The sequence below is a fragment of the Amblyomma americanum genome, chromosome 7 (genome assembly GCF_052857255.1).
Source record: "Amblyomma americanum isolate KBUSLIRL-KWMA chromosome 7, ASM5285725v1, whole genome shotgun sequence".
In the NCBI taxonomy this organism is placed as follows: domain Eukaryota; kingdom Metazoa; phylum Arthropoda; class Arachnida; order Ixodida; family Ixodidae; genus Amblyomma; species Amblyomma americanum.
Window position 1 is genome coordinate 19,976,076 of NC_135503.1, and position 13,784 is coordinate 19,989,859.

The 13,784-nt window shown below is 47.5% G+C and overlaps 1 protein-coding gene and 1 pseudogene across 2 annotated transcripts in view; one reads left to right on the top strand and one right to left on the bottom strand.

The window, feature by feature from the left end:
- LOC144098618 (uncharacterized) overlaps positions 1-13,784 on the top strand; it is a 281,054-nt gene that overhangs the window by 218,682 nt on the left and 48,588 nt on the right. For both annotated transcript variants that reach the window (XM_077631401.1, XM_077631402.1), the window contains exon 6: positions 13,296-13,363. In XM_077631401.1, coding sequence (XP_077487527.1) covers positions 13,296-13,363 — 68 coding nt within the window. The remainder of the gene's footprint in view (positions 1-13,295; positions 13,364-13,784) is intronic.
- LOC144096793 (uncharacterized) lies at positions 1,576-9,804 on the bottom strand (annotated as a pseudogene).

Genomic DNA, 13,784 nt, shown 5'->3' on the forward strand with positions numbered 1-13,784 from the left:
CTGAGCCACGATTTTCAAAGATGTACTAACTAAAAGACCTAGTGTGTTACTATGGCCAGCAATACAATTTCGATGAAGTGCTAGCCAATCACGATGGCCAACAGCGCAGCCTAAGGCGCTAGCCAACGAAAAGGCTTTCTTGCGTTCGAGCTTTTTTGTGAACCGGAGCTCTGAATGGCTAACGCCGATTTCAAGTTCGGCAACGATGCGCGGTTTTCAGTGACTGTAAACAGTCGCCGTTGTTTGCCGGCCCATAATGCCCTTCAGTTTGGCGTCGTGCACGGTATAGCGGTTGGAGGTTCGGAGGCGACCACATGCTGTTTTCGTTTGCACGTTATCGTACTTTTTTTGTGTGTGTTTTGAAGCTAGAGCTTTGTCGCCCGAGCTGTTTTACGAATGCACCAGGCACACCGTTATCAGTGGGGCCTCAGTCCACCCTCCAGTCGCTGTTATTTGAAAGAATGCCACACTAGTCCTTTGATCTCAGGTTTACGAAACGTCGGTGGTTTGCGCGCATTTAAAGTGGACGTTGCCGACGCAAGGCTTTGCGAACTTTGTGTGCTCCTTACGTCACGAGAGAACACTCGCTTGCAGCTTCCAGCACTTGCAGGATTGAAATGGTACGAAAAAAAAAAGCGATTAAGTTGAAGAGAATCAAACACAGTTTTTGAGGGGGCGTGCATGTGAACCTCATTGTTATCCAATATGTCCTGCAGCGCGTGGATGATAGATTCTGGAATTCATCTCTGCTGAGGCTTCAACTTCTCGCAGCGGTGAATTTGCTGTTTTATGTCTTACCGGCTGTTCAACATTTACCTCTCGTTCAGCTCGTATTGGTCATATGACAACAGCCGTACCAACCAACCTAAACCACCATAGGCTTACGCGGAAGGGGAGGGGGGTAATAGGCACTGTGTGCACCTAACTCCAGAGCGACCTCTAGCGTCGGCGCGCGTCCGAAGTGGGATGGCGACGACAACCAAGCGTCGGCAGTTAGTCAAGCAGCGTCTTGTGGTTCGTCGCAAAGCTTCTTGCAGGCGTCAATATACGCTAAAAAAGAGTAACGCTAACTGCTGTGTTGTTGGCTGCAACAGAAGTTACCGGAATTCGCAGGAGATCAACTTTTACCAGTTTCCGAAGCGATTGTGGAAGCAGGAACGGCGAAAACGTTGGATTCAACTCGTTCGTCTTCTGAAGCTCGTTAGAACTTTCCTGCGTAATTATTTTCATGAAACATATCTGTTGTCTCAAAATAACTGTGAAAAGGTTTGTTTTTTTTACACATGGTCATTTGTGTGAAACAACGCAGTGAAGTCAGAATAATACCTTCGATGTTTGCTTTGCCGTGGCTCATTTGTCACTGGCATGAGGCAGACGAAGCTTATACTTCACTCCTTTCTTCAGTCACAAGTTCCGTCACATCTTGGATGTGTCCGGATACAAAATGCCTAAAGGTTTTAGTCATATTTCCACCTCTAAAGGAACTTGTGAAGCCACCCCAGATGTCCGCGTTGAATCGTCTGCTGTGGTGGGGAGCCATCCCACCCGGGACGCGAAACTGACCTCTGGTGGCGCTTAACCCAGCACCGATGGTGGGGGCGCCTGGCAGCTAACAGTGCCTATAGGCATGGGGGAGGGGGACACAAAATTTGTCCCCTATTGTTCTCTGCTACCCAGAAGGTGTGATCAGGTGCTATCATGAACTTTTCCACTCCCCCCTTATGGAAAAGCTTGTGCACGCATACGCAAACCACCCAAACCAAATCAAAACCTAACCCGACTTAACCAAAAACGAAACCTAGCCGAAACCGAAACCAAAACCAAATAATAAACCAAACCAACTAATAAATTAATAGCTCAAGCACTTAATAAACAATTCAAACAATCGCTCAATAAAAGTTTATTGTGGAAGATAACACATTATTTCACGTTCTGTTCCGCTTGCACGAGCAGGAGGGCAAAGAGCTTATTGCAAGCTTGAAGAGGTACTGCAGCATCTTAAGCAACACTTTATAATATTGACCAGTGAGGTCTGTCTGCTCGACTACTCTGTTGTAAATCTAAGTAATCAGCACTTGTTCTTCATTTCAAAACTAGGGGGCCTTGGCAACGAGCCGCCTTGAGGACCACTTACTTGCAAAGCACGAAACCGCCGCCCACGACCGCATCACTCAGCACATGCACTGAAGTCGGACGCATCACTTTCAGGCTTGCAAGGTTGACTCCTCACTCCCCGAAGTAATCTCACTGTCGCGCTTCCATATACCGTATAGCTTCCGTATACCTGAAATTGCCATGTTTTCCTCCCCATTCGACCGTCTGTCTCACCTGCTTAATCTGCTTCACTCGAGGCGACGGCAGAGGCCTCGATTCCGAGAAATTTGCGCAAACTGCGCAATATTGTCTCACTACTCCAGTCTTGGAAGGCCTGAGTGTCCCCGCGGTCCATCTAGCCTGCAACGAAATTACCAAGCTGTGTCAACACGCGAGCCATTCTCCACGGTTTTGTGTTTCCCCACCGGACCGGGTGCGTCGAAACATGAGGGCCTTTGGAGACCCTCGCGTGTCACCGGAGCCCCAGTCTCCAATCAGCATTGTTCGGACCTTTGGCTTCCAGGAATCCGTGAGCCCCTGAACCTGCTTTTCCATTGTCGACTCCGCTTTACTAGTCCAGAATCCGCGGCACTATAGTATTAGCCCGAACACGTCTGGCGCGCTCTGTGAATGGGTGTCGACACTAACCTGGTAGAGAAGCGATATTTTGAACACTCAGACGCTAGAAACTGCTGCGAATATCAGCGGGTAATTTCAATTCAGACTAGCCCACGAAGACAGCTGTTCATTACTTCGGGAAATGCGTCTACTGGTGCTCAGTTTAAAGTCGAGAAATATTTTTACCAGCAACTGGTAGGGGGGGGGGGGGGGGGGTAACGTCCTTTTAGTATACCTTCGAATGGTGAATGCAACTGCCTCTGTGTAGTCTAAGCAATTTTTTCCACTTATGCCGGTAAGAGTGTCGATAATGTGAGGCACGTAATAGAGGCACTCAACCGCACTCACATCTGTGTCTAAGGTACCGAAACCTTTGCGTCACAAACTAGAATGTGCGATTTTGACGAACGAGTTTTTCGCCATGAACGTATGGTAAGTCTAACATTTGCTAAGAATACGCCTTGAAACATAATACGCGGCCTAATAATAGCATCCAACGATCGTTCCGATCTAACTTATTGAGGGAAAAAGAAACTGACAGGCGATCGATGGGCTGATCCTGCGGAAATGCGTACCATCAGAATCTCATCCCCCATTGCGTGAGACGAAACATCGCACACACTTCTTTACATCCACCTTAACATCAGGCGTCTTCTATGCAAGAAGGGGGAAATCATCCTGCCGCTTCGCTTGCATGCTTCTGCTTGTTTTCCCCTCGAGAGCAGGATCTCCAGTCTGTCGCTGACGCGCGCTCCGAAGACGTTGCTACTCGGCTCGCCGTAAGTCTTCGACGCTTTGTACGCCGCCCACTGAAGGTCCCGCTTCCATGAGACCCACTCAGCGACATCGCACAGCGCCGTTACACCGGCAGGAAAAACTCACAGACAGCCAGAGTAGCATCCGACGCGTGCGCGCCGCTCTGTTTCCTCCTCTCTTCTTCTCAGCTCACTTTCCTCCTCATCCTCTACTGTCCTCAGCAGCCACCCTTTGAGCTCTTCCCTAGGCAGGATTTCCCTCTCTCCATATTGCCACCTGCCACACGTGGTAGGCGGCAGGTGGTTCTCGGAGGCTTCAGAGAATACCGCCGATCGACACTTTTTCCGACACGGGAGTTCTAATGGTACCAATTAAAAACGCAGCCCTAAGAACCGTATGAGATCTAACATTATTCTGGCATAGCGAGAGTGGCTGCACAGTTCGCACACATGTGAGAGCAATATGAACACGAACAGCATGTCAGAGCGCAGTCAGTGCACCCACTCCTCAACTATCAGTGCAAAGCGTACTTTTTGTACTTTTTGTGTGTTTTTTTTCCTAGACGCATTATTCATGTAATGCATTTTTGAGCGCGACAAAAAAGTGAAAGGAACTCTGGCTCTTGACGGCGAAGGGTTCCCCCTAATATCGGTCTTGCCTGTTCACTATCCTCTATCAGAGAGCCGTCAACTCGGAACCCGAAGCGCCAGCTTCGAAACCAACTTTTGCGTAACCCAAGCACGGTTCGGAAATACCTAAGCGTTGAAGAGTCCTCGGACCGCGCTCCAGGCTTGAGTGTATAGTCTCGCGAAAACGTCAGTGCGTACATGTGGGCTCGCTGCGGACCAATCAGGACGCCGTATCGGTTTCCTTAGAACACGTCATCGGAAATGGCATTATCTCCACTGCCTCCGAACACTGAGCGTCTGCAGCTCTCGAATCGAGAGCAGCGCAGCCTTTGAAGTGGACGCGAGGAGAGCTGGTTCTTCGAGGGGGGGGGGGGGGGGGGGGGGGGGGGGCCGAGTCCAATTACTTCCACGAGTACGCTGGAGGTCAATATTCCTCCCCTAGTGGGCGGACCCTAGGAGCTCTAGGAGCGGGTAGCAACGAAGACAAGAACAGCTTCTGTTTGTGAAAGTTCTGAGTCATATATAGGCGGTGCGAACATAGTGTGTGCTTCTGGACAGTCTTGTACACATTACGTTAAAATAAGTAACCTATTATATTAGAGCGACAGCAATTTGCCGATGGCTAAGCCTCGAACAAGATCTTTCTGTGTTTTATAGGGTTCGTGCCAAGAGAAATAAATAAATAAAAATAAACCAAATAAATGTCCGCGACTGGAATTTGAACCCGCGGCGGCGAGAACACGGCAGGTTCGCTATCCGCTGCACGACAGCATTAGGCTATCGCCGCATTTTTTTTCTTTATTGCATGGAAGAACTTCTGTAGAAAGGAGGAAACTTCAATCAGACTAGTTCGCGTCTCAAGTTACCGGGCTGCTTAATATGAGCCCCCCATAGCCCTAACTCACCACTGCATCCCCATCAAAACATCAAAATTCAGGGAGGCACACACAAGCATCTAGGCACGGCAGCCAGCTTGGAGGTTCGTCGCGAGCAGCATATACACTCCTCACCAACGCACACTGTTCCCGAAACACAGATTTGGACGATCTTGGGGGCTCGGCATGTCTGTCCATCATACGGCTTTTCCAAAGACTGAATAGTCCCATCAACACAAACACGTCATAAGGCACAACAGAGTTTTTGTCAACAGGCAGAAATCTAATAGTGTATGGTGTAATTTCAATGTCCTTCTTAAGAGTTCGTTGTAGTATGTCCCAAAAGAACATGGCATCGCGGCACAGGATGAAGCAATGATCAATTGTCTCAGGCACGTTACACAGACGACAATTCACATTCCAGGGTACAAACATCCCCTTGTCATTAAGAAATGTCTTGACAGGCAGCGTCGCTGTGTGTAGTTTGAAAAAGAACGTTTTAGCGGCTGCCTGAATGCACATCCGCCTAACACGCTTTAGAACACTGATGTCCAAAGACCCCAAATAAGGCTGCCGATACAATGGTGTAGGGAACAAAGACTCAGTGAGAGCCTGGGTCATCTGCTTTCTCGAGAGGCTATACAGGTAATCTAAAGAGAAGCGCACAGTGAGAAAATTGAAAGTGTCAGCAACCTCCTTAAGAAATCCCCATAAAGTCCCCTCACGAGCCTGCACAGTCGGTGCGAATAAGTAAGGCAAATGAAAACTAAGCCGCCTAATGAGCACAGCTACCAGAAACGGGTCGTTTGCCGATTTGAAAAAGAAAAAACGAGAAACGAGTTGATGCACGAACAGGTGAACAAGGCCCACTCCACCACCCTCTAAGGGAAGGAACAAGTTGTCACGCCTCATCGGCTCCTTTTGAGAGCGCCAAACGAATGCTGCAAATATTCTCTGTATTGCTTGCACCTTCCTCCTCGCACAATGCAGGACTTGAAGGACATACGCGAGCTTTGCAAACAAAAAAATGTTACAGACCTGTGCCCTCGCAAACACTGAGAGTTCCCTACCCATCCAAGCCTGTGTATGCCGCCGTAGAGTTACAGTTTGTGAATCCCAGTAGGCTGTACTGTTGCGAACTTGGTGCAGCGGAACGCCTAGGTACTCAAGAGGGCTACAGTTCCAGCATATACCACCGAACTGGCTTGGCCTAGTTCCCCAATGACCCAACCAAAAGCCTTTGGATTTCTCTAAATTAAGAGCCGCGCCTGATACATCGCAGAACTGTTTAGTCAAGTTTAGAGCCTCGAGTACACTCTTTTTGTCAGAACAAAAGAGGGCGACATCATCAGCGTAAGCTAAAACTTTAACTTCACATTGAGCCAGAGAGAAACCGCGGATAGCTGCGCTGTTAATTATACTGAGACAGAGGGGTTCCAGATATAGGGCAAACAACAATGGAGACAGTGGACATCCTTGACGAACAGATGCTTCTAGTGGTACTGGTTTCGTTAGCTCCTGATTAACAATAACCCTTGTATAGGAGTTCTTATAGCACAGCCTTATGCCTTTGAGCAAGACGTCACCAATATTTGCATACTCCAAGACCGCGAACAAGAAATCGTGCCGAACTTTATCAAACGCCTTAGCCAAGTCAATTTGAATCAGAGCTACTTGGCCTAACTCATCTGATACTGTCTCTAATACTGAACGTGCAATATGGATATGTGTTTGAATACTGCGGCCTCTAATACCACAGACCTGATGCGGACCTATCAAGTCCACAATGACGAGCTGCAGACGACTGCTAAGAACCTTGGCAAAAATTTTGTAATCAACATTGCAAAGGGAAATTGGACGATATCCCTCAACAGTTTTCAACCGATTAGTATCTTTGCTTTTGGGAATTAATATTGTGTGCCCAGAATAAAAAGTGGGAGGCAGGACACCCACATCATAAGATGCTTTGAAAACTTCCATCAAAACAGGCACTAGGCAAGGCGAAAATGTTTTATCGAATTCGCTAGTAATACCATCTGGCCCAGGAGATTTCTGGCTCTGCAGGGCAGAAATGGCTGATTGAATTTCATCCAAAGTGATAGGTCCCTTCACTATAGCACACTTCTCATCATCAAGTCGAGGGAAGTTTCCGAGCAAGGAACTGTAATCGAAACCCTGACTTGGATCTTCGCAACTGCCAAACAGCTTCCGATAATAGTCGAAGAAAGCAGCAAGAATACCAGGCGCATCACTGTATGTGCAATCACCATACTGAATTTCCAATATTTCCTTCGCAAGAGCATTCTCTCTTTCATCACTCAGGGCCCGACGAGAAGGTTGCTCATCAAGAAACCTTCGGGACCTAGATCGTATCAAGGCCCCCTTATATCTGTCTGTCGCAAATTGTTGAAGCTGTGCTTTTATGTTATTAATCTCTTCGAGATAGGCACCCGGGCTTACCCTCTCTAGCTCATGTAGCTCCGTTAGGGTGCGCCCAAGCTCACGAAGGTGGTGTCTCTTCAGGAAAGCGATTCTTGCTGAGGCCTCAATTGCCAAGTTTTTGATCTCCTGTTTAAACAAGTCCCACTTTTGAAAAATGGAAAGATCACGGCGTGACCATACGTCCTTCAAACAAGTAGGTACAGCACGCTGAAAGATTTCGTCTGAGAGCAGACAGTTATTCATCTTCCACAACTCCCATCGAGGGTGAAGTACATGCCGAGTGTACTTTCCTATCTGAAGAGACACCATACAGTGGTCACTGAAGAAAATGGGCCGCACCCAGTAGCCAAACACACTTGCTAATGCGTCAACAGAAACGTAAATTCTGTCAAGGCGAGCATTAGAGGAAAACTGAAAATGAGTGAAATGTATACTGTCGCCTTTTTCCTGCCCCACATCCACAAGACTATATTCAGAAACCAAATCGGTAAGTAATGCAGCGCTATGGTCGTATCTCTTACATACCACTGAATGGTCCTCATCCCTACAAACGCAATTAAAATCTCCCAACAATATAATTTTGCGGTTCGTGCACAAATGTTCAACTAATGACAGAAAAAAAAGCCTTCTATCGCGCTGCTTTGTGGGGGCATAAACACAAATAATCCGCCACTGTACACCTGAAATTGTGAGATCACAGCATATAAGTCGCCCCTCGTCATCTATGCAATAAGACATGGCTGTCATCTCTAGCGTGTTCACCAGGAATAGCATACAACCTTCGGATAAGCCTCTCGCGTGGCTAACAATAATGCTGTATTCCGACAAAAAAGGCTCAAGAGCAGCTGCTGTCTCTTCATCAGAGGACAACTTTGTTTCCTGGATAGCGGCTACACACACACTCCATTTCTTTAAGAGATGCCGTACCTGCTGTTGCCTCCTACGATTACGCATACCCCTAACGTTAAGGGTAGCGACTTGATATGCTGCGACGCTCGCCATTTTGGTGCCAGTCTTAACAAACGCCATCCCCTGGAATGTGGTGGCCCGCCGCCAAATTGGCGGCCTCTCGGGCAGACATCGCCCTCCTCTTTAACACCACCCTTCCCGTGGCCTCTGCACATTGTGCCTTCTGGTCAGCGCCATCGATACACACCTCGTCAGCATCTGCAGGACGTTTCAAAGGTGCGGTGCTGTCCATGTCTTCCTCTGAGACAGCCAAGGCCTCGGCCCACGAACCCGAGGGGAGCACATCACTCGCTGCCACACTGACAGCCGACAGAGAACCTGACACGCCAGAGATCGACGCCACACACGTCTCACCGTTACCCTCCAACGACGAAGCAGAATCAGCATCAGAGGAGGATCGGCGAGCATTCACTGGCTGTATCGCCTCGACTGACTCCACAGGAGGCATATCCGGACGTTGGCCTGTGGTAACGAGGTGTTCCTGTGCAGCAAGCACAGCAGACTCTGTAACACTCACGGGGGGGCCCGGGTCCGGCGGTTTTCGTCCTGGAGGCGTGGATGCTAGATGGCCAGTCGCTTCATATTCCGTGTTGTTTTGAGGTGTTGAAGTCTTCTGTTCCCCATCTATTCGATGCTCATGACTTAGTTCTCCGGTCGCGTCCACAACCTCAGACACATCCATAATGTGTTCTGATGCCACGTCATCTTCCCGTGACCACTGGCCTTGACGCAGTATGGCCAAAGCGTCGGCACTGAGTGCATCGAGGCGTGCGACACTGGCGCCGGACATGTCCAACCCGGCTACATCGGATGCACAGTGGAGGTCTCCCTGGGATAAGGACTAATGCCTGCACTCCATAAACATTAAGTGTGTGTGGAATGGTGCTAGCTGACACTCCATCCTTGAGTGTGAGGGAGAGTTCACGGTTCGCCGTTTCCATATGCTCCATCCCTGGGCACCGCCACTTTTCACGCTCCACAGACTGGACCGTGCCATAAGGCTCTAATGCTTCCACAATCCTCCGGTGTTCCATATAGCGGGGAAGCCAAAAGAACTTAACCTTGACGTTCTTAGTATCCGGGTCAAACACCATGCACCGCAGTCCTTTGACAGGAAACTCCGCTTTGTTAACAAGCTTCTGTTTGGAAGAACTACTCTCGCAGGTAACCATCCACACGTGGCTCATTTGGTATTGACCAATGCACAAAATTTCCCGGAGATCCAATATCTGTGCGAGTGCGTCACGGAAGTCAGGTGCTCTGTACGGGCGACCCTTAAGGTCAGCATGCAGGAAAACGGTATTAAGGACAACATTACCGGTTGGCAATCGGGGAAGGACAACTTTGTACGAGTCCGTAGTGTCCTGAGACGTCGGTAGACCTCGGCCAACGACCGATGCGCTGTTTCCAGCATGGAGCATGTTGAAGCACAGCCGCTCAGAACGGCTTCTTCCTCTATCGCCGCATTCGAACAGGCCTCGTGTTATTATTATTATTATTATTATTATTATTATTATTATTATTATTATTATTATTATTATTATTATTATTATTATTATTAGCCTATCAAAAGATGGCACATACCCACACTGGGGGATCGGCCAAGAATCGGGTGGCTATTCACCTGAACGGAGTTTACAAATAGGAAAAGCACGTGGAAGTGCAACACCGGTGAATTTTTCGTCATGAACAGAAAAGGGATGAGTGTTTTGATTTTAAAATTTTAAGAATAATAATAAAGAGAGTGATTAAATATTAAAGATTTAGTTAAAATGTAATAATTGATAGAAAAGAAAAGGTTGGAACACTTAGCAAGGCAGTCGGCGAGATTCTATCAGAAAATTTTGAACAGCGGTGCAAACAGATCTGTGGCTGAACCCAAATGTGGTGGCGCCAAATGATAGCAAGAGCGGGCTGCTCAAACTAAGGCCAAGATGCTGCAAGGGCTCCTCCAGCAACCTTTTTCTCAGTGAGTTGAATCGGCGACAATACAGCCAAAAATGTTCAATAGATTCTGGCTCACGGCAAAATGCACAAAGGGGAGAGAGCGCCAAACCCGACTTGTGTAAGTAGAAATTTAGAGGGGGGATGCGGCAGCGTAGCCTCGTCAGTGATAAACTGCGACGCTCTCTCGCGCTATGCATTCCACATTGTCTTCTTCATCAACTAATACAACTACCAAACTGATATTCCCGCTTTGAGCTACGTGAAGGTAGTGACAGAGAGATGTGCGCAGCATGCGTTGGCACGGACAACGTTGTGGCAGAAACACGGCTCTAGAGCAATACGCGTTGGCGTTGACGACACTGGTGCAGAAACGCGGACCTGGAGCACAGGCCGCCGGCGTACATTGGGTAAATTGGCATTGACGATGAAAAAGTTGAAGACGCGCATAACTGGCTCCCTGGGTCAGCGGACACCTCAATCACGCTTTCACGTACGTGGCGGCGGTGTCCACCTTCACAAGACTGTGCTTTAGAACAATATTTCGTGCTTAGCAATGCTAAACCGCCAGCCATTTTTTTACAATGACCTGGGATTCATAGTTGGGTAATCACTGTTGGTTGGGAAGCCGTCGTGCTAGTACGACATTTTCTGAGGCATGTAACTGATTTCAGTGGTCGACCACGGCAAATAAAAGTAACCGAACAATTACAGGGGAGTAATCGTAAAAAATTACTACTGCGTTATTTTTCATCGATCTTCTATTAGCGTAGTACCTATATACACGGATGAGAACGAGCAAGTGTGGCTTCCTTGACTTGCGGCCTGTGGCAGTAATTTCACCCGGAGTTGTTTTTAGAAGTTTTCTTCGGCATTTTTTTTACGCTTCCTTATGAACAAATCAGTAGCGACATTGAAGAGCGCTACTTCAACATGCGAAGACCTTGCGCAGCACCTCGAAGTTACGCAAAGTGCGGCGCTTTGCTGCTCGCGCTTTCAGAGGACAAAGCCAAAGCTGACTAAACATTACATTCCAGTGTGTCGTTTTCGTGAAATGCGGAATTCGAAGCGCGGAGCAAGGGGCTAGTCAAATGCAGACCTCTGTCGCTCGAACGCGTGGGAATTCCATGCCACACCAGTGTATGCCACCTAGCTCCGGTTATCAATCTTATACCACTGGTTACAACTTGTTTTTTTTTTTGGGGGGGGGAACAAAAATTAACAGGTTTTATTAATAATCGATTGCTGCAAAAAAATAATAGAATCACTGAAAACATTACGCCTTACAGAAAATAACAAACTTATTTCAAAATTCGAAGAAGTAATTTATTGCATATAATCAATGACTTGTCAATGCATTTCAAAATTGAAATTGAAATGCATTTCAATATGCATTTCAAAAAGAAAAGGTAATTTATTGCAATTAATCAGTTACTTGTCACTGCCTTTCTAAAAGAAAAAGTAATTTATTGCAAGTAGTCAGTTACTTGTCAATGCATTTCAGTATTGAAATGCGTTTCAGGGTTCATTTAAAAAGAGAAAAAGTAATTTATTGCAAGTAACCAATTACTTGTCAATGATTTCAATATTGAAATGCATTTCAAAATGCATTTTAAAAATAAAAAAGTAATTTATTGCAAGTAATCAATTACTTCTAATGCGTTATGTACAAGTCAGCTTCTGGCAGTATATCACTCATCACCACGGTGCTCACCATTAAACTGAACCTCACTAATCACTATAGGAGACAAACGGCTTCCTAGTGATCAATATGAAAGGGAACAAGCTTGTTGCGCAAGACTGCGAACTTTCTAGTTATTTCTCAACTAAATTTGAGAATGACTTTTGGATTTTATACGCAAAGAGGAAAAATAGAATTTAGCAATGTTGTGCTTGTCAAACATAGTTATGCAGTTATGACTAAATGAATGCTCAAATTTTGTTCCCTCCTATATAGCTCACGACTGTATGGGTTCACCAAGAAGACGAGAGCGGACATCATGAGAGAATTTGTTTTAGCTCCTCACCAATATAACTTTCCTTAATGGACATTTGAGCCCATATAATACCGGAAGCGCCCGCTAGTCTAATCACGCACGGAACATATTCCGTACCCCGCTAAAGCACGGCACACCACGTGACGGTAACGTCGCACCAGTACAGTGCAGCGTGATGGCAAAGACGTCCGCCGAGAAATGGCTGGGGAGTGAGCGCGGGAATCGAATCGCACCGGCTTCCGCGGAGTCTGGGGGATAGAGATATTAATCTTATTTGCAACGTCTCTCGTTACCTGTGCATACAACACGGGTAATCCCTATTTCGAGCGAATCTTATTTCCAACGTGAGTGTTCCTTGCACAAAAGCAGTAGCTGTGGTGACAGAAAAGGGCAGCTGGCAAATATGGCTGTTTCAGGGACATTCAGATGCCGCAGGTACGAATGCCCCCGTCCACAGCCTTGCATGAGTTATGTGCGCGAAGCATTATAGAAATAGTTCTGCTTCTCTTCTTATGCATTCCTGTTCCCCCGATCATGACTTGACATTTATATTGCTGTCACCTGCAGTTAGGTTTAGGCCAGGAGAACAATGAGAGATATTTATGGGAACTATGGCAAAACGAAAGGTGCCTAGGTAATCACGTTGGTCTTTCTTCATTACAAAACGGGCCCCCCTTTTTTTTTTCGCTTACTCGAAAGCGCAGACCGTGAGGAAGCACATTGATCCGTTTATTTCACTTGCCGATTCTCACAGCGAACTCAGTATGAATGATTGCACTAGTTCATCCACACTGTTTTTCCCCCGTAGACTATGTGAAGGCCAAACCCTCGTTTCCGGGTGCCTTTCTGCGCCCTCCCCTAAAGCTTCCATATTATAAGTTGCCCGCCCTAGGGAAATCATGTCCCTAAAAGTTCGGTGTCTAGGCTGAATGACTTTCAGTGAATGACGTTGTCGTTCTTCTCCCACGCAGGTCTTGGAGCTTGCCGCGACGGCAAGGCAGCCTACCTCAGCCTGCCGTCACCCAACCTTCAGACGGAGGTAAGGAAGAACGCCCCTTTCTAGGCACTTTTGCACTTGCGTGCTCTGTTCACAGCTCACTCTCGACGCTGCGGATGACCTTGATTGAGCGAGGTCTTATCGGAGGCTAAGATACTTTTATTGCGAAGCAATACTACTTTCGGTCGCACTTCAGCCCGTTCCGTGGCGAGGCGGTGGTAGGCACCATTGACCTTTAGCGTGACCTCGCTGCGTGACGTCACACCACGTGACCTAGAGTGACGTCACACCAGCTGTGTAAAAACGGGGCCCCATCTCACGCCGTGGCGAGGCGAGGCGGTAGCCACCAACGGCGGCCTAACTCCCGCTCCTCTCACCAGGGGCGCTACGGTCAGAGTGACGTCACACCAGCTGTATAAAACAGCTCCGCTCCTCTCGCCAAAGCAGTCATACAGCCAGATGT